The 23203-nt window shown below is 41.7% G+C and overlaps 1 protein-coding gene across 2 annotated transcripts; it reads left to right on the top strand.

Moving 5' to 3' along the window:
• Positions 1-807: 807 nt before the first annotated feature.
• runx1 (RUNX family transcription factor 1) lies at positions 808-22698 on the top strand. 2 transcript variants are annotated; one of them, XM_075478134.1, is made up of 8 exons: positions 808-1312; positions 2958-3109; positions 3200-3310; positions 5828-5984; positions 12192-12296; positions 13797-14000; positions 18407-18553; positions 18634-22698. In XM_075478134.1, the coding sequence occupies exons 1-8, from the start codon at positions 1285-1287 to the stop codon at positions 19179-19181; spliced, it is 1452 nt and encodes a 483-aa protein (XP_075334249.1). In that variant the 5' UTR covers positions 808-1284; the 3' UTR covers positions 19182-22698. The 2 variants fall into 2 exon arrangements, with proteins under 2 accessions (XP_075334249.1, XP_075334251.1); XM_075478136.1 differs by lacking the exon at positions 12192-12296.
• Positions 22699-23203: the final 505 nt, after the last annotated feature.

A 23203-nucleotide genomic window follows, 5' to 3' on the forward strand; every position in this document is an offset into this window, starting at 1 on the left:
AATCCTTTTATTTATGGGATTACAGGCTGTTTTAATCCTCTTATTTATGGGATTAGAGTCTGTTTTAATTATTTTATTTATGGGATTACAGGCTGTTTTAATCCTTTTATATATGGGATTACAGGCTGTTTTAATCCTTTTATTTATGGGATTACAGTCTGTTTTAATCCTTTTATTTATGGGATTACAGGCTGTTTTAATCCTTTTATTTATGGGATTACAGTCTGTTTTAATCCTTTTATTTATGGGATTACAGGCTGTTTTAATCATTTTATTTATGGGATTACAGGCTGTTTTAATCCTTTAATTTATGGGATTACACTTTGGTCGAAACTAGGAGAAACGGTGTATTTTTACATTTAATAAAGCATTTATTGGTCATATTGAGCATTATTAACAGCTCATAAAAGCGTTTTTTAAACTGCGAAGAAACGTGAGCTGCAGGTCTTTCGGTGTCCGGGTTAGAGCCGCTGCTGCCCCCCGCAGGGTGGATCCGGTACTGCAGCCACGGTGACACTTCTCTCACCTTTGGAGGGAAACCAGAGAGTTTGGGCTCCGTGAGACTCATCCTGAGTTATCTGGAACACAAGGAGCCTCCATCCTGCAGTGAGGCCCCGGAGCTCCGGACATCTGGGCTCCCGGTTCTGGCTTCATGTCAAACATTTGCTTTCATATTCAGAGCTCCAGCTTCTGCCACTCCATCAAACCCCGCCTCCTTTCGGACGGACGGAGCGCTGATTGGTTAATTGCTCTGACAGGAAGGCTCGCGGTGAGCTCGTTGACTGGCTGAGAGGCGCAGCCCGGACCTGCTGCAGTCAGAGCCCGGTGCTGGTGGCCGTTCACCCGGCGGGGAGGGGCAGAGCTCAGCCTGAGAGGAGCGGAACTCTGCTGGGCAGAAAAAGTCCGATTCAGCGCAGATTCAGCGCAGAGGAGCAGCTTTCCGGAACTTTTGCTTTCACTTCTGATGTCTGGAGGCTTCCTTTCAGCTTGGAAGACTTCCCCACACTCAGCCTGAAAGTGACTGAATCTGTTTGGAGAATACAGAAGCGCGCTGAGGAGCCGGACTTCTGCGCTCCGCCGGGTTCTGCGCGCACATTCCGGCATCCGGACGGGACGGCAGCCGGGAGAAAATTAGCCCGAAACGTGACAAAACGTGACAAAACGTGACAAACTACCAAGAATTGATCAGGCCTGCATCTCCTGGAGATAGCAGCGAGGAAGCAGTGGGTGTTTGGGGAGGATCAGCGGGGAGTTGGGCTCCTGCTGCCGCACCGTGACGCTCAGATGGTGTTTCTGTGGGACGCCAAATACGGTACCAGCTTTCCCTTTTCTAACAGTTTCTCTGCCAAATACGGTACCAGCTTTCCCTTTTCTAACAGTTTCCCTGCTGGTAACAGAGCTTTTCCTCTTATTGAACAGTTTCCCTGCTGGTAACAGAGCTTTTCCTCTTATTGAACAGTTTCCCTGCTGGTAACAGAGCTTTTCCTCTTATTGAACAGTTTCCCTGCTGGTAACAGAGCTTTTCCTCTTATTGAACAGTTTCCCTGCTGGTAACAGAGCTTTCCACTCATCCCACATTCAGACACATGTGAAAGACTAAAGCACCACAGCGGCTCTGCTGTTCATCAGATCAGGATGAACCTGCAGCCGCTGCGGCTTTGAGTTTGACTTCTGAGGGAAAAGGAGTTCCATCTCTGACATGTTGAACAGTCTGACCCACAGCCTGCTGGGAACTTCTTCACATGCAACTCATCTGTGTTAGTCAATTCTGCCGGGACACAGTCTGCGGGACAAACTGTGTGTGTTGGTCAGGTTTAGGGATTTAAACCCAGTTTTAAACCCAGTTAACTTCCATTAGAATGCGTCATTATTCAAGTATCTATTTATTTATCCGAGCTGTAAGTTGGGATGTAGCAGCTGCTCACATTGTGAGGTTTATGTTGAATTAATGAAGGTTACCAGGGTTACTTCCGCGTGTGGCCGCAGGGCCTCTGATGGGGAACCGGATGATTCAGGTGTTAAAGTCGTTAGAATAAAGCAGAAACTGCCCTGCTGGTCAGTGTGGTGGCGGCTTTCTGCTGGTGAACATGCGGCTGCGGCTGGGTTAGTGCACCCTGACGCACCGGCCTGCCGCTGCTCTCCTTCTTTCTTCTCCATGATATCTAACCCTCAGACTGTCTTTCCCTTTTCAAACGAACCTGCATTTTCTGGCACACAGTTTTTTATTTAAGTGAGTTTTAAACAAAGAGGGATGAGAGCCGCTTGTGTGATGCTCATCCCATAAATGCTTTGGTATTTAAGCCGATCAGAATTCTGAATTCAGGTCAGAATCAAGCCGAACCTGCAGTTTTATATATTATATATCTAGCTCTATACATATATGTATAGATATATAGATATATATCTATATATATATTCTGATTTCTGTTTGATTTCTGCAGAGGGATCCATGGCTCCATTAACTGCTTGATCCTAAAATAAAGATTATTACAGATTATATGTTTGTCTCGTTTTAAACATTTCTAACGCACCGACATCCTGAAATACGAAAAATAAATGATAAATAAATGATAAATAAAAAGATAAATAAAATGATAAATAAGAGATAAATAAAATGATAAAATAAATGATAAATAAAATGATAAGATAAATAAAAAGATAAATTAAATGATAAATAAATGATAAAATAAAAGATAAATAAAATGATAAATAAAATAATAAAATAAAAGATAAATAAAATGATAAAATAAATGATAAAATAAAAGATAAATAAAATGATAAATAAAATGATAAATATAATGATAAATAAAAAGATAAATAAAATGATAAAATAAATGATAAATAAAATGATAAATAAAATGATAAATCCACAGTCTGAACCCTGGTAACATCTGTGTTTCCCATTATTATTTTTAAAGAGCCTAAAGAAAGCATAACCCTCCTCCTTTCTGTCCCAGACCCAGCCCCTGGCCGGCGGTACACACCCCCCTCCACCTCACTCGCCTCCGGGGGGAAGATGGCCGAGGCCTTGCCCCTGGGAGCCCAGGAGGCCGGTGGGGGGGGCGCTCTGGTGGGCAAGCTGCGCATGGCGGACCGCGGCATGGTGGAGGTAAGAAATGTGCACAATGTGTCCGCCACAGCCGGACAGGGGTTCAGGGTTTTCAGGGTTCAGGCAGTGAGCGTGGGGCTCTGTTCTCAGGTGATCCCGGACCACCCGGGAGAGCTGGTGAAGACCGACAGCCCCAACTTCCTGTGCTCCGTTCTGCCCACCCACTGGAGGTGCAACAAGACGCTGCCCATCGCCTTTAAGGTGCGTGTGCCGGTAATTCTATCATCAGGGTTATTTGGAATGGAATTAAATAGAAAAACACTTTTCATCGCTCATTATAAGCTCTCCCTGTGTTTAAATTTATATCAAACTTAACACCTAGGATTAGATAATAAGTGTTTCACAGTCAAAGGTAAAAGATATCAGAATGAGTTCAGAGCTTCCACCTCAGAGAGCAGCAGGGTTTCTGAATAAAAGTTTTTACCTAGGAATTAAAGGTCCTCATATCCATTTCTATCTTTTTTTTCATTTTCTCTCTTTTATCATTTTAAAAAAACAACTTTACTCAAATGGAAATAAAACTAGGAATACAAATTCATTTTTTGTATAATTCTGACTGAAAGTGTCAGTCATTATTAAAATGATCTTTACTTATTTGCCTTTCCTGAGCTGAGCTTTCTTCATTAGATAATCACTGACATCTGAATATTTTGTGTCGGTAAGAAACGATCCGTTTCCAGGGTTTCATGCAACCAAACAGGATGATTTGATGCATCCGTCGGCTGAGTTTAACACACTTTTCTGGAGTGTATTCCCTCATGTATAGATGTGCACGGATCTGGATGCTTTCCTGCACTTTGAGACCAAATGCATTTGTGGAAAAGCAGCTCTTAGCCGCACAAGCCGCAGCAGATTGATTTATTGAGTTTTATACATTAGTGTTCGCACATGTGTGTGTTTGGTACTTTATGCATCATTATGGAGTGTCATGGGTGGATGTCACTACCTCTCCCTGATAATGGATGAGACACTCACACCAGAAAAGAAGCACAAAATAAAGAAGACAAAGGAAACATTCAGGAAAATCTTGTGTTTTTATATCATGTTGGGGGCAACAGCACATCAACTTATTGGGATTTCCTTAAAGCATGGGTCCAAATTTGAGTTATCTTTGAGGGTTAAAACTTTCCTTTTAGGATCAAAGTTACAATTAGGTTCTATTCAAAGCTGGAACTGCTTATTATTCATCACTGATGGAAGAGAATAAGAACAATCCCAGGTTTCTCTTCAGCGCTGTAGCCAGTCTGACTAAGAATTTTAACTCTCAGCAGTGATGATTTCATGAGATTCTTTTTCAATAAAATAGTTTCTATCAGAGAGAAGATTGATGGAGTCCTTCCCACTATTATCAGTGATGTATCATCAAGTACAGCAGCTTTAGAAGTATCTTTAGAACCTGATTTGTATTTAGTGTAGCTTATAACACAGATACAGATGTGCTGTTTGAGTGTGTGAATGGAAGAATGTGGCTTGAGTGGTCAGCTAGTGCTATAAAAGAACAGTTAATCTAACAAATATAGACACAAAAAGGTTTATATTGCTGTGGGTTTGAATGTAACCCATAATCCCATTCCAGCAGCTCAGAACGATACTTGGTTTGTGGTGATCAGAACATGTTGATATGTGGATTCCACTCAAATCAAGGTTTAACTTTCAGGGTAATCCCAGTTGGTGATCGTGGGCTGTGGTTGTTTGCTTGAGAGCTCAGGAAGAGAAACTGTCCATTGTTCCAACATGGGGCCTGTACATTAGCAGAGTGATGGTTTGGTGAGATTACCGTTAATATGGAAATCAGCCTCCCCGCCTCTTTATTTGTGTAGGTGTTGAAGAGGAGAATGTGCTCTCTAATGTACCCAGCATCCAGTTTAAAACCCACATGTCCTGTGAAAGCTTTTAAAAGTGGAAAATAATTTGTTTTATTCCAGAAAAGGTTACATTTCATTAACTTTGAGAGCTCAGATATAATAAAACCATCTGCCGGCTCATCAGCTCCTTTGGATTCTAAACTTGAGCTAAGATGGAGGCTTGCAGATGGGAAAGTGTGTTGTTCATAAACATCTGGATAAAAGAGAAATAAATGAATCAGTCGATAGTATTGTTCCTCAGAAGCATCATATGTGATGCAAATATCCATTTATGTTTTCAGTTCATGTGCAACATCCTTCGCTGTTTCAGTAACAATCAACTTTTTTCTTTGTCGAGTCATTATTAATAAAATAAAATAAAAAGACAGCTTGATTATATTAAAACAGCTTAAATACAAATAAAATACAAATCAGAGCATTTCTGGAATACTTTGTGAATTTAATCTTAATATAAAACTGAATATATGAGTTTAGAAAGTAAAAAAAAACAAAAGCTAGTTAAACCATTTGTTACTTTGCACCAAATATGATATTTATAGTGAGCTGCAGCTTTTAGAAATGAAACCAATCAGGATCCAAGCTGAAGTGTTCATGCAGCTGTTTAAAGAAATGGAACAACTAACTAACTAACTAACTAACTAACTAACTAGCTGTCCGTCAGAGCATAAGAGATACAATTAGAAAACATGTCGGTAAAATACTTCAGTTACTTCAAAGAAAATCAAAGAAAATTCATGAATGATTACCTATCTATCTATCTATCTATCTATCTATCTATCTATCTTTACAAAATGTAATTCTAATATTAGAAATTTAAGGGGGCGCTCATTAATTTCCTGGGTGCTTTCACCAGGTCGTTGCCCTGGGCGACATCCCTGACGGCACCTTGGTAACGGTGATGGCTGGAAACGATGAGAATTACTCGGCAGAGCTCCGGAACGCCACCGCCGCCATCAAGAACCAAGTGGCCCGGTTCAATGACCTGCGCTTCGTTGGCCGCAGTGGAAGAGGTGAGCACACAGATGGAAGCATATTATTATTCTATATATATTATATATGTTAGTCCAGATTGAACGTGGACTGTATGGTACAGACTGAAAGATGTGAGGCTCCTCTAATGTCCCGCTGGTGGAAATGTGACTGATGTTTCAGGCAAACACAAAATGGATGAAGCGGGGGAAGCAGATATGAATAAGAACAGTGTTGATGGAACTTCCTCCTCACATCTCATGCAGTGTAACTGTGCCCTGCCTCTCTCTGTGTTTAACGGACACACCAGACCACAGTTACTCTAAATCAGTCATAGGCAAATGTCCCAACTTATCTATTTAAAACACCGGTGCTGTGTACACAAGCTGTGCCAGCTCTGTCACACATTACACTGAGAAGTGCACCCCAGCTGAAGGGAGATATAACTGTCATTCTCTTATAGCTTACACAGTCCTGTTGGCTTTTCATGCAAATGTAACAGCCCAGAATACAACACACTTCACTTTTCCACCATCACTCTAATTCAATGTAAAGGCCTAATTTATTCTTTAATAATTAGCTAAAGTTTTGTCTCTGTCATTTTTATTTTTAACATTTGGACCTAACAACCAGCTGGGGAGAAAAATTAAAGGCACAGTGCTGCTGAGTGTTGGACAAGAACAAGTTCATTAAAGATATGTGAAACACAGAAAACCAAGGGCCTAAGTTTGCATATGGACTCCTACTCCGTAGGGAGTGTAGGGACCGTAAGGTCCATGGGGACCACAGGGACCGTAGCGACCATAGGGACCATATGGACCGTAGGGACCATAGGGACCATAGGGACCGTAGGGACCGTAAGGTCCATAGGGACCATAGGGACAGTAGGGACAGTAGGGACCGTAGGGACCGTAAGGTCCATGGGGACCATAGGGACAGTAGGGACGTAGCTACCATAGGGACCATAGGGACCATAGGGACCATAGGGACCGTAGCGACCATAGGGACCGTAGGGACCACAGGGACAATAGGGACCATAGGGACAAGTCCCAACCAGAGTTTGGGGAAGACAATAGTGTCCCTACCAAAGCTGAGACCAAACTTACGCCCTCGCAGAAAATATAAACCAAATATAAACATTTTGTTGAACTAAATTCATTAAAAAAACACCAACAGCTCGATATGAGACTCACAAGAAACTGTAACCAAAATGCTCAGTTCAAAACGGTAAAAAACTGTAAAAACTAAGAGCTGTGTCCCCCGAACAAAGGACTAAAAACTTTGGATATGTGTCCACGGTTCTCACAAAGCTCACATGCTGTGTTGTCAGTGTGGTTGAAAAGTTAGGGGATTCCCAAAGAGACTGCAGCACTGATCCAATCTGTGTAAGAGCTGAGATGTCACACTCAAACCATCCAACAGCTGATATCTGGAGGAAGTTTGATATATTGTCTGTCAACAGGCCATATCAACCAGTCAACCAAACATTTCAAGCAGTTTCTCCACCTAAAAACCTCCAACTGTCGCTGACTGTGTGTCTGTGGGAAGTGGTTCTGTTGGCTGTGGCCACCAATGAGCAGCTTAGTGGTTAGACTGGTGGTTTCACTCCGTGGATGAGTGGGTGGCAGCTGCAGAGTTGTTAGTCAGTGTTCCTTATTTTGCAGAAGAACATGGTTACGTGGTTAGTCACACAGAGGAAAGCTGAGACATATACTGTGGCTTCAACCAGCTGCAGCACAAACTGTAGTAACAACTAACTGTGGACATGTCCTGAGTGTAGACTGAGTGGTTCATCATCTAACCACTGTTGTGTTGCAGTATTTTATCGTTTCCGTCCAACGAGTATTAAATGTGTTGTAGGAGCTATTTGTTGTTTTGTAATATTTGGCTCAATCATTTATTTAGTTATCTTTTGGGGGTTTAGTTTTGGTTCCCTTATTATTTAGTTATCTTTTGGGGGTTTAGTTTTGGTTCCCTTATTATTTAGTTATCTTTTGGGTGTTTAGTTTTGGTTCCCTTATTATTTAGTTATCTTTTGGGGGTTTAGTTTTGGTTCCCTTATTATTTAGTTATCTTTTGGGGGTTTAGTTTTGGTTCCCTTATTATTTAGTTATCTTTTGGGGGTTTAGTTTTGGTTCCCTTATTATTTAGTTATCTTTTGGGTGTTTAGTTTTGGTTCCCTTATTATTTAGTTATCTTTTGGGGGTTTAGTTTTGGTTCCCTTATTATTTAGTTATCTTTTGGGGGTTTAAATTTTGGTTCCCTTATTATTTAGTTATCTTTTGGGGGTTTAGTTTTGGTTCCCTTATTATTTAGTTATCTTTTGGGGGTTTAGTTTTGGTTCCCTTATTATTTAGTTATCTTTTGGGGGTTTAGTTTTGGTTCCCTTATTATTTAGTTATCTTTTGGGGGTTTAGTTTTGGCTCACTTATTATTTAGTTATCTTTTGGGGGTTTAGTTTTGGTTCCCTTATTATTTAGTTATCTTTTGGGTGTTTAGTTTTGGTTCCCTTATTATTTAGTTATCTTTTGGGGGTTTAGTTTTGGTTCCCTTATTATTTAGTTATCTTTTGGGGGTTTAGTTTTGGCTCACTTATTATTTAGTTATCTTTTGGGTGTTTAGTTTTGGTTCCCTTATTATTTAGTTATCTTTTGGGGGTTTAGTTTTGGTTCCCTTATTATTTAGTTATCTTTTGGGGGTTTAGTTTTGGCTCACTTATTATTTAGTTATCTTTTGGGGGTTTAGTTTTGGTTCCCTTATTATTTAGTTATCTTTTGGGGGTTTAGTTTTGGTTCCCTTATTATTTAGTTATCTTTTGGGGGTTTAGTTTTGGCTCACTTATTATTTAGTTATCTTTTGGGGGTTTAGTTTTGGCTCACTTATTATTTAGTTATCTTTTGGGGGTTTAGTTTGGGGAATACACCTTTTTTGGTTGTTTATGATATTTAGTATTGTTTGAGTTAATTTGGGTATTTAATTCTGCTTTTATTTTGAAGGCTCTGCTTAGCTGGGGCGCACTGGGAGAGTTTACTTAGATGGGCAGTCAGTCACAGGTGAGCGGGCACCTAGGAGGGCTAATGGTTTTTTACCAGGGCAAGAGAGGCGGCAAAGGCCATTGTTCTTTGTTCGTTTGCTTGTTTGGAGCAATAAACCTAAAGAAACTGCATTTTTTTGCCTGGACAATGGACTCATTCACTAATTCACTCCCTAGGTGTCTCAGTGGCCGTTTGATTGGATTTAGTTTATTATGGTTTTGACATTTTTCAGTTTTGATTATTGACACTGAGGACGAATAGCCATTACATGTATCATTACTCATAATTAAATTCATAATGTGGGATTATTGTGTCACATATACTCTTACTCCTCTCTTCTTCCAGAGTGTTATAGAAATGGATTCTGGTTTTGAGAGATTTTCAGAAGACAAGAAGGCACAAATAAACTAATTAGGCTTTTGAAGCATACCATATACCAGTTTTGTGGCTCAGAAAGTGCAGTAATTTTACAAATTTGGAGCCTTTACTATGAAACTGCTGCAGGAAGTTACGCATAGTCGTGTGAGACTGTCCTAAAACAGCAAAAATAAGCTGAAAAATGACTGCGGCCTTAGTCTGTGAGATGTCCACTGAGACATGACAGCTGTTATTCAGCAGGCAGTAAGTTTTTTATGTGTCAAAGAGGTGGATTTCACTGCGTTTCTGCAAGCTATCAATCAATACACCAGCACAGATTAGAAGGGATTAAACAAATCTGTTGGTTTCTTGAGATAAACTCCCTGCACACAGGTACGAGTTATCTGCACAGCAATGCCAGGATGATGCAACTTCTGCAATATGTTTCATATTCAGGCCGTGTCTGAGTGTGTGTGACCAGTTGTCAGTCTTTTCTTCAGTTCCTCTTTTAAACGGGACCTTCATTTTTCTCTTTTAACCATAAATGAACTCACACACACACACACACAGGAACACACACCTACATACAGTAGATTATTAAAAGGCAGCTTCCTGTGTGTGTGAGGGATTCAACCAGCCGGCTGATAGACACAACAGACACAAAGACTTCAGCTGTTCTGTTCCTCTGTCTTCATTAACCCAGATCTCTGCCTATAAACTCTCTGAATGCATGTTTCTCTATGTCTGATCATTTTCAGATCGAAGATGATGCTTCGTGTGCAGTAATATGTACAGAGTATGTCAAAAGTCTTCAATAGATATATAAAGATAGTTGGTAATGTATGAATGACTACACAGAGAGGAGATATTTTAGGTGCCATTTAGCAGGGATTGTTGTGCGCAAGTGTGGCATCGGGCTGTCTGCATGTGGAAACCTTCCTCCAGCTGTGGCACACAGTAGCAGTGGTGGTCTGCAGTGGTGGTCTGCATGTGGAAACCTTCCTCCAGCTGTGGCACACAGTAGCAGTGGTGGTCTGCAGTGGTGGTCTGCATGTGGAAACCTTCCTCCAGCTGTGGCACACAGTAGCAGTGGTGGTCTGCAGTGGTGGTCTGCATGTGGAAACCTTCCTCCAGCTGTGGCACACAGTAGCAGTGGTGGTCTGCAGTGGTGGTCTGCACCAGTAACGTGGTGGTCTGCAGTGGTGGTCTGCATGTGGAAACCTTCCTGCAGCTGTGGCACACAGTAGCAGTGGTTGGTCTGGAGTGGTGGTCTGCAGTGGTGGTCTGCAGTGGTTGGTCTGCAGTGGTTGGTCTGCAGTGGCGGTCTGCACTGGTGGTCTGCAGTGGTTGGTCTGCACCAGTAACAGTGGTTGGTCTGCAGTGGTTGGTCTGCAGTGGTGGTCTGCAGTGGTGGTCTGCAGTGGTTGGTCTGCAGTGGTTGGTCTGCAGTGGCGGTCTGCACTGGTGGTCTGCAGTGGTTGGTCTGCACCAGTAACAGTGGTTGGTCTGCAGTGGTTGGTCTGCAGTGGTGGTCTGCAGTGGTGGTCTGCAGTGGTGATCTGCAGTGGTGGTCTGCAGTGGTTGGTCTGCAGTGGTGGTCTGCAGTGGTGGTCTGCAGTGGTGGTCTGCAGTGGTTGGTCTGCAGTGGTTGGTCTGCAGTGGTGGTCTGCAGTGGTGGTCTGCAGTGGTGATCTGCACTGGTGGTCTGCAGTGGTTAGTCTGCACCAGTAACAGTGGTTGGTCTGCAGTGGTGGTCTGCAGTGGTTGGTCTGCAGTGGTTGGTCTGCAGTGGTTGGTCTGCAGTGGTGGTCTGCAGTGGTTAGTCTGCACCAGTAACAGTGGTTGGTCTGCAGTGGTGGTCTGCAGTGGTTGGTCTGCAGTGGTTGGTCTGCAGTGGTTGGTCTGCAGTGGTGGTCTGCAGTGGTTGGTCTGCACCAGTAACAGTGGTTGGTCTGCAGTGGTGGTCTGCAGTGGTTGGTCTGCAGTGGTTGGTCTGCAGTGGTGGTCTGCAGTGGTTGGTCTGCACCAGTAACAGTGGTTGGTCTGCAGTGGTTGGTCTGCAGTGGTTGGTCTGCACTGGTGGTCTGCAGTGGTGGTCTGCAGTGGTTGGTCTGCAGTGGTTGGTCTGCACTGGTGGTCTGCAGTGGTGGTCTGCAGTGGTTGGTCTGCAGTGGTGGTCTGCAGTGGTTGGTCTGCAGTGGTTGGTCTGCACCAGTAACAGTGGTTTGTCTGCAGTGGTTGGTCTCCAGTGGTGGTCTGCAGTGGTGGTCTGCAGTGGTTGGTCTGCAGTGGTTGTCTACAGTGGTTGGTCTGCAGTGGTGGTCTGCAGTGGTGGTCTGCACCAGCAGAGATGCATCTCTTTAATGAAATGTGTGAGTGGGCTGTTCTGTTTGCAGCTCAGCCAGCAGAATGCAGGCTCACGAGGTTGGAAAGCTCAGGAACTATACATAGAATCAAGTGGCTAATGCTAGCATGTTCCAGGTTGGACGGTCATTTTGCTGTTTGAATGCTGCCCATAGTAGATTAATCCCCACCCATGTGAATAGCATCACCAAGTGAAACTGATAAATAAAGTTTATTTTATTCAATTCAATTCAATTCATTTTTATTTATATAGCGCCAAATACAACAAATGTCATCTCAAGGCACTTAGATAGTAAGTCCAATTCAAGCCAATTGGAATTCAATTAATTAATAATAATCATAATTCATAAAATAATAATAATAAAAAATAATAAAAAAAATAATAATTTTATACACACAGGCTTATGAACTTTCTACTTTTTCTTCTATTGTATTTGTTTTCCCTCGTCTCCCTCTGATGTCCATCATTTTTCCTTCGTCCTTTTCTTATAGGAAAGAGTTTCACTCTGACTATCACGGTGTTCACCAGCCCTCCTCAGGTGGCTACATACCAGAGAGCCATTAAAATTACAGTGGATGGTCCCAGAGAGCCCCGACGTGAGTGACCCTGACACACTAACGCCGTTGCCCCACAGGGTATGATTAGGTGGATACGATGGGGCCTAAATGTTGCTTTGCTGCAGTACTGAGCCAGTCCAAGTTAACTTTTTTTTTCTATGGTGAAACACTGAAATTTGCCAGGCCGTGATGAGGCATGTAAGACAAAATCTCAAATGCCATTTTGTATAGTTTTGAGTTTCAAACTTCATGACAATCTCATACTATGTTTGTTAAAATACAGTTTTACAATTTAGTAAAATTGAAAAGTTGGGGTGGTCCGTAGCGTAGTGGGTTGAGCAGGCGCCCCATGTACAGAGGCTATAGTCCTCGCTGCAGCTGGCCCCGGTTCCAGTCCCGCATCGGACAGCCCTGTGCTGCATGTTGTTCCCCCTATCTCTGCTTCCTGTCTCTCTCAACTGTCCTATCCATTAAAGGCACAAAAGCCCCCCAAAAAATTGAAAAGTTGGTTGAAGGGTCTAAATTTTGGGGGGGATCATGGAAAGTTACCAAATTTCAAATTTTCTGAGGGGAAATAAAATATCTACAATTTTGTCTCAACATTCTCACTTTGGAGTTTTTTTATTAGTTTCAGTGTTAAATGATAATTATTATTATTTTTTTTAATCTTTATTTTACCAGGAAAATAGACCCGTTGAGATTAAAAATCTCTTTTACAAGGGCGTCCTGGCCAAGTGGCAGCACAGGTTACAATAAGTTACATAATAAAATCAATTTCAAAATGATAAGCGGCTCATGAAATGCTTTGTAACTTTATAAGGGTTCTACAAAGTATTTTATAGTATATTTCTCATTCAGTGCTTTTTCTTTACAATTGGTGAATGATCACTCTATCACTTGATCTACCCAGTGGTGCAACCTAAAAGGCACCATGTTTTGTTTAAAGTCTTTACTGTATCACTTAAAATTGTATTTCATGTTGTCATACAAAAGTTAAATAAAGTGAACAACTCATATGCTTTGGGAAGAACTGGCCCCCTGGTCCTACAAAGTCACTCTCAACTGAGTTAACAAGGAACCTGATGCAACAGTGAGTTCCTGTGCTGCTCTCTGTGATGAAACATGGGGATTTCTTCTGGCAGATGAAAGTTAGACGTTTAAATAACGAGTATGGGGCATAAGAATAACGCTTGTTCATGTTGACTGGAAGTGAAAGGAGGGACTCTATTCAGAACAGGTGATACAAAGACAGGAAGACTCCTGCCAGCTCGGCTCAGCTGTGAATAACTATCACCCCCCACCCCCACCCCGACACACTTCACCCACAGGGAGGAAGTGTCTGTAACTGGAGCTCAGGCTCAGGGCTTTGATGTGCAGCCAACACCACAGACAGCGTGACACACCACCACAAAAACACGGCCATACTCCAATGTGGTGCCTGTACCTCGATTACCTCACGGAAATGGAAATTAGAACAATGTCGACACAATATTATAGACGGCACGAGTCATGACGGTTTCATTTTGCCTCTTTTCTCAGGTCATCGCCAGAAGCTGGACGAGGTCAAGCCCGGCTCGCTGGCTTTCTCTGAGAGGCTGACGGAGCTGGAGCAGCTGAGACGGAGCTCCATGAGGGTGACCCCTCCTCACCACCATCACCATCAACCCTCTGCCAACAGCCGCCAATCTGGAGCTCTTGGTTCTACCACTTTCTCCAGCCCACCACACTCCCAGATAACTGCTGGTAAGAAACAACCACACAGTCACAGTTCAGCTCCAGTCAGGCTATGCAGTGGTTAAATTAAACCTTCATCTTCTCATGCCGTTTGAATGCAACATCTAAACAACAACAACAAACAAACCAAATTTCCTAAAGTAGCTGGAAAACACAGTTTTGTAGTATGTTCTATAAACCTGAGGCCTGGTAACTAACCCGGGTAAACCAAGGCTGGTTAGACTATGGTAAACCCTAACCCTAACCCATCATCAGTATCGACTGAATGACTGGAGAATAATCTGTGGAAAAAAATAAAACAGAATTCAATTTCTTTTAAATGTGGAAATAGAAAATGAATAGATGAATTTAGTGGATGAAATTTAACATTTTTTTAAAAATAGCTTTTTAAATTTTTTGCATCTATTTGTTAATTTATTCGTGTTATTAGAAAAGAAATATCTTTATTTCTTGTATGTCATTAATCTAAAGAAATCTTTGTACTTTTTGTCTTTTTTTATAATAAAATGTATTTATTCTTATTCTTCTATTTTTCCTTATTCTTTTTCTCTTGTGTTTCTTCGTACCATTGTCCTGGTTTTACCCAAAACTTTGTTCAAAGCCAGAAAGCTTGTGTGAGCTCACAAATGATAGTGTTTCTTTCCAAAGTCATTGAAGCACTCTTGTGCTCTGGGTCTGGTCACTGTCTTCCACCATTCTGTGATATTGATGATCAGGCTGCAAATAGTTACTAATTTGTGGAAAATATGTGTTTTATGTTGTCCTAAATGACCAGCATCATCAATAATAGACACAGCTGTCCGGTAAAGGTAATGCATATTGGTGTATTGTAGCCATCTAGTAATTATCTTGTATTAACATCCATCCATCCAGTTTCTATACCTGCTTAATCCAATTCAGGGTTTCAGTTTTGAGAAACACAACCCGCCATACTTTGAGGATAAAAGTGAAATACTGTGACCCAAACAGGAGTTTTGGTGTTAAACCACATCTTCTAAAAGTCAGAAGGATGAAAATAGAAAAATATTAATGATAAGAAAAGGTAATGAGGTAACGAAAAACACTCTCTCTCTCTTTATGTATATACTGTATATATATATTTCCAACATTAAATCTATGAAATAGCACTTTATTGCTTGTTTATATTTGATCATTTCCACATTAATTTATTCTTTAAGTATTTTTGTTTATATTTTCATATATATTTTTCATTATGTATTCATCGTGTGTAGTCCCTTATCTCTTATTCTTTTACAGGTATACAGTATATCCCATTTGACATTTTCATTTTGATATTTTTCTTTAAAAAGCATCAAATGATCCATTTCAACTCTTTAAGAAACTAGAAACATGGAATAAAAACATTTGACAGCTTAAACATTCAGCTCTTATTGTAGATGACTGATTTTGTCCTTATGTTATCAATATATTTTTAATATATAAACATAATGATTGTAATGTAACTTTGTCCAGGTTTAAAAGGTGAAACGATGCACACGCCGCTGGTGTTTGTGAGAATTGCCTAATTGTTGCCCCCGGCTTGCATGGAAGCTCATAGTTCCCTCTTGTGGTTTTGGTAACATCCATTGTGGTCTGTGTGTACGTGTAGATGTGTGTATACTCAAGAGTGTGTGTTGTGGTTGCCGTGGATACTCTATATAGCACAAGAAGCTTTCAGTGGTGATGACGCACACGCCGTTTCTGCATGTACACAGAAATACCGTCTTGCTTCTTCACATGTGTGTTCGTGTGTGTGCGTGAGGAAGCAAGTTGTGCCTTAAGAGGGAAATGAAAGTCAGCTGGCAGGAAGAGCTGCTGTGAGAAAAAAAAGAATTCAAAAGAAAAAGCACAACTGTCAGTTGAAATGTTTGCTGTGCAGCAGCAACTAACTGCAGCCGCCCTCAGACTGAACCTGCTCACCTAACAATGTGAGGAGCTGCTGCTTCATACACAGAAAGCTAACTTTAAGCTAACTCTAAGCTAACTTTACTTTTCCTTTTTTCTCCCATGGGAATGGGAATACTGGGAATGTATGCCTTATCTGCAGTTTCAGTCCTAATACACAGTATGTGCACACCAGATTCATTTGATTCTCACTGTGAATCCTTACACATGTTCGTGTAGTATTTCTAACAGCTGGAAGACATATCATGAAGGAAATGAGCAGCAACAACATGGCAGAGCAACCTGAGCTTCTGCTACTGGTAAACCAGTAAACCACCGGTTAGCAGTGAGCACCAGCCTCCCTTTAAACTGGTTTTCCCTACGCCTGCCAGAATCAGGGCGCCTGCCTTGAAGGCTCTGAGGGTTGCAGCGTATTCAGAACTGGTCCTGTAACCAGGAATCACTTCAAATCAATCTCTTGTGCTTTTGTTCACTCTTTCCATCCTGAGTGTTGTGTTCCTATCTAAGCTGACCGATGCTGAAGCAGACGAGTACCACTTCAAACTACTTCAGTGTCATTTGACACTAATGCTGATTAACAAAATATTACTGCCCTCAAGAACCAGATCTTAACAGTTTTTTTTGACCAGTGCAGATAAACAGTTTTTTAAACTTCTTTAGAGGCAGTTCCTAAAAATGTAAATACCAACAGGAAAACTATCTTATCAAGAACTCCCTCTGTTTTATTCTTTTTTTGTCTTCCCCCTTCCTTTCATTTCCTCTAACTGCACTCTGTCCTCTCTCATCAGCATAGCTTTCATTTCTTTTTTAATATACCTTCTTTCACTTCTCTAATTTTCTTGACTGTGAGTAATAAATACTGTACAAAATACTCCACATTTTTTCACACGTGTGTTAAACTGTTTTGCTCTGAACAGAAGGAAAAACAAGATTCGAGGTGTCATTTTAAAAAGGTTGTGATCAGATGAATGTCTAAGTGGACTTTTTGTAGCAGGTTGGTAACAAGAATCACTAACCACACAACATACATGGATTCTTATGTGTCAAAAAGAAATCAGGTACATACGATTCACTCAAAGCTCCCCTTCAGGGTCTTTCCCAAGGTCTTTTCAACTTGTGGTAACCTGGAAAGAAACTGCCAACCTTTTAACTTCTCCCAAGTGCTTGGACTCTGTTTCCTCAATGGAGGACATGCTGGCCGGATTGAGGAGATCTTTGAAGTGCTCCCTCCACTGCCTGACAATATTCTCAACTCGGATCAGCAGTTCTCCAACCAGGCCAAGCACAGTCGGATCCTGCATTGCCGATTGGTTTGCCAGAACATACTTGAGGCCACCTGAAAGTCCCTTTCCATGGCCTCAACAAATTCCTCCAGCAATGCAGCAATCCTTCAGTTGACCAAACCAGGCCCGAAAGCCCCCCTTTTTCAGCTGGATCGCTTCCCTCACAACTGGCATTAACCAGCAGGTCCTCCAGTTACCACCACGACAGGCACCAACAACCTTCAGGCCACAGCTCCTGGAAGCCGCGTCCGCAATGGAGGTCCTGCACATGCTCCATTCAGACTTCATGTCCCCAACCTTCCCAGTATGCGTGAAGAATTCTCTCAATGGTGTGAGTTGAAGATCTCACGGACAGGGGCCTCCACCAGACATTCCCAGTTCACCCTCACTACCTGTTTGGGTTTACCAGGTCTATCCAGCAGTCTTCCCCGCCAACGGATCCAACTCACCACCAGGTGGGGATCGGTCTCTTCACCCGAGTGTCCAAGATATACGGCCACTGATGACATGTCTACAAAGTCTATCATCAACCCTTGGCCTAAGGTGGCCTGGGACCAGGTAGACTTATGAACCTTATGCACAAACATGGTGTTTGTAATGATAATCCATGACTAGCACAGAAGTCCAAAAACAAAACTCAGCTGGGATTCAGATCAGGGAGGCCTTTCCTCCCAATGATGCCTCTCCAGGTCACTCCATCATTGCCAACATGAGTACTCATATCAAACTCTGGTCTGCAAACTTAAGCTTGTTTCCATTTGTAAAAGTTCAACGTTAAATCTGAAGAGAAGGAAAAACTTCCTCAGTTTTAGACATTTTTTCAATGAATATTGATGGCCCGTAACTTTGTCCAAGATTTTAATTTTGGACAATGGCACATTGGGTCAATGTAGAAGTAGCTTCCTGTTGCTTCTTCTGGCTTACTGGTTCAGACGACCAACTTGTTGTTGAACAGATCATTTGATTGCTTCTGTTTCTTATCACATTTAATGATATCACTGTATTCTCAAGTCCCCACAATAACCTAAGAAAGTGTTATTATAATTGATCTGAGGATGGGAAAGAGTCTAAAAAGATGGCTTGTGTCATAAACCGGAAGAACTGAAATCAAGACTAAAGCTGGTGTGTTGTATCATAGTGAAGATTAAAGTGGAAACAATTTTCCTCACAACATTAAGTTAATAAGAGTTATTAATCCTTCTCTGTCTCTGTATTTATCTCTCTCAGACTCCAGACAGATACAATCATCTCCAACTTGGTCCTATGACCAATCATATCCCTACCTTGGCCAGATAACTACGTCCACTGTGCACCCAGCTAATCCACTATCACCTGGTCGCTCTTCATTAGGTGACCTGCCCTCACGGCTCACAGGTAACGTAGGGGTGCATACACACACTAGGAGGGAAGAGAGGTTTGTTATTATCTGACCTCTGACCTTTGTCCTTTCTCAGGTCCTGACCTCACTGCCTTCGGTGACCCCAGGATGGCCTTGGAACGATCGTTCACGTCTCTGCCCTCCCTGCCCGACTCCCGTTTCTCTGACCCTCGGGTGCATTACCCTCCTACAGCAGCTGCTTTCACTTACACCCCATCCCATAACACTGTTTCTAACAGTGCCCTTGGCATCACCATGGCAACAGCCATGGCAACCACCCCAACAGGGCGTTACCATACATACCTGCCTCCTCCCTACCCCACAAACAGCCCACACCAAGCTCAAAATGGGCCCTTCCAGTCCACCTCCTCACCGTATCACCTGTACTATTCAACCACTGCAGGCTCATACCAGTTTTCTATGATGGCCGGGGGAGGAGGCAACAGTGACTCGCGCTCGCCACCAAGGATCCTGCCGCCGTGCACCAATGCTTCCACAGGCTCCTCCCTTCTGCACCCCTCATTGCCCAATCAAAATGAAGGGGTTGGTGTGGAAGTGGAGTCCAGCCACAGTAGCTCCCCAACAAACATGGCTGCAGCTGAAGCTGTCTGGAGACCCTACTGAGATTAACCACCTGGTCATGTGATGGCAGACACTGACAGGGCTCTATCAAACTCATCATTGTGGTCTACAGCTGATATTTCAACATTTTGACTATTGTTTGAAAAGATCCCTTGAAAAGACCTAAAAAAAAGACATATAACATGTATTCATCCAGGAATTATTGTTGAATTTTACGTCTGAAGTTGCAACCTGAGTTGATTGTGCACACCGCAGCACCTTTCAGACACATCCCAGAAATGACTGCTCGTGTTGATCCACAAAAATACACAGCGGCTGTTTCGAAACCGCATACTTCTCCTACTACTCCTACTACTCATACTAACTTTTTGAGTTAGTGCGAGTTTGAGTAAGCGAGAAGTTCCCGGATGCATACTAGATTCTCCGAAATGTTGGGTATGCATCATGAGGTTACTACTCATACTCAAACTACCCAAGATGCAACGTAACGTGACGTCGCCGATCGTCATTTCCTGTCAAAACGGCAGTTTCAAGCTAGCTATAACGAGGGTAGGTTCACTTCCTGTTTTCAAAACAAAAGCACCAATTGTATGGTAATGGCTTTCCCTATGATAAAAGGCAACGGGTATTTTATTTTGTCAAAATAACCGGAAGTGCGTTGCTCACTGCGGCTAGCTTTAGTAGCGCCGAATTCGTGGGAACAAAATTGTAAACAGCCGGTATTTTGTCAGGTTTTCAACACGTTGGGGATCTAAACGACTACTTTCTCACCTGAAAATGTTTCAAATGTTGCTAAAGTTTACAGAGTTTAGAGCTTAAGGGAAATCAGCTTCAGGCCGGCTGATTTCGGCTCGGGCAGGAGCGAAATGCATTGTGGGTAAACGCTCTGCATACTGTCTGATCGATCAGTATGCAGTATGCAGTATGGAAGTATGCAAGTATGTAGTATGCGGTTTGGAACACAGCCAGCTTGTCCATTTTAGATGGAAAATGCACAAAGCTGCACAAAGGAAGTCAGACACAGGAACCATATCCAGCTTCTGCTCAGTTCACTAAATAAAACACAATATGCAGAATCATTTTCGTGGTATCACATCTATAAAGACATCCATAAATCTTTGTTCAGAGTAAATCATGACAGGAACCAAATCAATGAAAAATGACCAAACCAACAGGTCAACAAAACCGGTAGAATAAAATGTTCTGCAACCCATCTATCAGAGTATAAAGTTGGGAATTTAAAGGAACAAACCAATGTTTCAGACCCTTTATGGAATGAAATATTAGCTTATCTTTTAATGCTTTATGACTTGCCTGATTTGTGGCTGTTAGTTCAAAGTCTACTCGGTCTTACTGATGTCAATAGTTCAACAACTGGTGCCTAGTTTTTCCATGTCAGAAAGATTTGCACACTGATGCAGAAGTAACACCAAAAACAACAAAAACAAACGTACAAAGTTTTAGGAGCATTAGGGTCACACACACAAAAAGTCCCCCCCTATTTTCTTTTATTCTTACTTTCCCATTTCGGGAATGCAGAATAAAGCCATAATATTGACAATAAAATCAAAATATTACCAAATAACAGTATTGTGCACGTATGTAACCATCGACACCTTTGCATTTGTCCAATAAAAGGCTACTTCAGCTGGAAGAAATGCGTCACGTCATCTAAGTTTGCGTGATTTCTCTCCCTGAACAGATGCAATTTCCAACATCCTCTTTGAAATACTTAAATTATCACACAATGAGAAATCCCTTGCTACTAAAACCTCTTCTGAAGTACAATTTCACCAGTTCATTAATGCAAGGCATTTTGTAAGCCTGTGCACTAATTGATTGAATTGATTTAATCTCAATTATTCTCCTGTAATCTTGAAGCATTACATCTTTATTCTCAAAGCATTTTAACTCTATTCTCATAGTATTTCCATTCTATTCTTGACATTTTAACTTGAAATAGGACATGAAAAAAAGTTCTTCCTCCATTCTTTGTCCTCAGTGACCCTAATACTCCGACAGCGTGATTAAAAAAGTGCTTAGAATAAACTAAATCCACACCTCATTGTAGATTTTTTTTTTTAATTATGAAATATTACTTAAACAACAAGAAGTTACTCCCTTGTTGGGGTCTATTTTTCTTTCACAATGACTTTTAAACCACGGTATGTGGCAGGAGGGCTGAGAATCCAAACAATCAAAGCAACATGTCAGCCAGTGCAACTGTGGGGCGTTTTAATTCAGTATTCTGTACCTCAGGCTCTGGAAACACACATAATAAAGTTTAAAGATGCATAAATATTTGGTTTTTGGTCTATCCATGGGATGTTGGCAATAAGAAAAATGTTGAATATTAGTAGATCTATTCCTCTTTTTTCACTTCAGTTTGTTTTCCATGTTATTGACTATTTTATTACTGAATGTTTCCCAGCTCACAGAAATACTTAACTCAGTAATTATATAGACATTCCCAGCAGGAACATTGGCTCAATTTACAAGTGTCGACTTTATTCTACATGAAACAATATTCTGATTATGGTATTGCATGTATTACATAGTCTGAACAAGGCCTCACGCTCACGTTACATCCCCCTACGCCACTGCAGTTGTTCGCACTCATCCAAAGTTTTAAGTATATATTACCAAACGTACCCCTCTTACTTAGGATTGCTTCAGCCTAACTTAAGGAGCCAAGGACATGGGATGTGTTGCAAAATATTGTGGAACCTGTATGCATGTCTACATAATGGAGCTAAGTTTGGAAAAACCAATCACTTCTTCCTTTGAATGTGACATTGCAGGGGTTCAGGTGTCAGTAAAGGGTGGTAATAAGGTGGTGTAACCTAACCTAGGGATCTACCCTAACCCTAACCCTTATTTAACTTATGATCTGAATCAAGTCCATATTTCTATACTGCTCTGTGCTTAACTGGACCCAGTGAGCTTTCAGATATTTGCAGATATACTTAGTAATAAAAAAAGAAGCAGTAATCATTTTCAAGTGAAACTACTTCTTAAAGCAGTCGATTATCATTTGTAATTAAAAACCTTCACCCACTGCTGCATATCATCAGTCCATCAGGAGTCCGTTGAGTGGAGCCGGCTAAAACTTTCTACTGAAAAACAACGCAGGAAGAACTGGTGGCACGTCAGCTGACCAACAGACAGCAGAGAATGGACTCATTTATTTGTTCAAACCTTCACATGTCCCCCAAAGATACAGGACGCGACACGGGCCTCCAACGAGGAGCTCCTCTGAACTCAGGAGCCTGAATGGACATGACTGAGAAAAACATGGTAACATGTTGGTTTTCCACTTATGAAGTGCATGCAGCAGCAGCAGTGAGCCCATCTCACTTTAAAGTCCTTTTTCCAAACGAGTTTTTAATGCTGTGAATAGATATGCTCATGCCAAATATTGTGATGGCTTGTTTGTGTAGCTCTCTTTTTACGCACCGATCATTGTTTCATGCTGTTAACACTCTGAAAAATGAAGCTCTTCAGCTGATGTTGAATGGACATATTTTACTACACGGAAACACTGAAGTAAATGTTGTGTTTGAGCCAAGTTCATGGTCTGACTGGTGTGCTTTTAGGCTCTGAGATCTTCTCCATCATGCCCTCATCACCACTCAGAAATCATTACAACAGTTTTGTGAATTACCATTTTCCCATGATCCCTGGGGATTCAGACAGCAATGATTGGAAATGATACTGCATTTAGACTCCACCCACACACACACAGAGTGCTTCCTTGACTGACACCATCATCGAAACAGGAAGTCTTTGTGAACAGTGACATCTGCTGGTCTGATGGCGCTCTGGTTCTGAGAAGTAAAACTCATCTTCTGACAGTCCAAGCATCCGTTGAACTTTTGTTGCTTTGAGCACGTCCATTTTTTGGTTCTGATGTGTCAATTGAATTATTCTAGTTTTGATTAAATTGGAGAAAACCACTAAGTTAGGGTTCGTCAGACCAACTTTTCATAAACCTGGTTTCTATGGTAAAAATAGAAAGACGTTTCAGCAGGCCAAAATAAAGTCAGCAGCAATCCATTAACACC

This window comes from Odontesthes bonariensis, chromosome 11, assembly GCF_027942865.1.
Source record: "Odontesthes bonariensis isolate fOdoBon6 chromosome 11, fOdoBon6.hap1, whole genome shotgun sequence".
NCBI classification, from domain to species: domain Eukaryota; kingdom Metazoa; phylum Chordata; class Actinopteri; order Atheriniformes; family Atherinopsidae; genus Odontesthes; species Odontesthes bonariensis.

What these genes read in the sequence shown, in the direction of transcription:
- runx1 (XM_075478134.1), top strand. Translation starts at nt 1,285, where the DNA reads ATGGTGTTTCTGTGGGACGCCAAATACG. An exon ending in TCTGTGGGACGCCAAATACG is followed by an intron (nt 1,313 to 2,957) that starts GTACCAGCTTTC and finishes TTTCTGTCCCAG; the next exon opens with ACCCAGCCCCTGGCCGGCGG. An exon ending in ACACTCCCAGATAACTGCTG is followed by an intron (nt 14,001 to 18,406) that starts GTAAGAAACAAC and finishes TATCTCTCTCAG; the next exon opens with ACTCCAGACAGATACAATCA.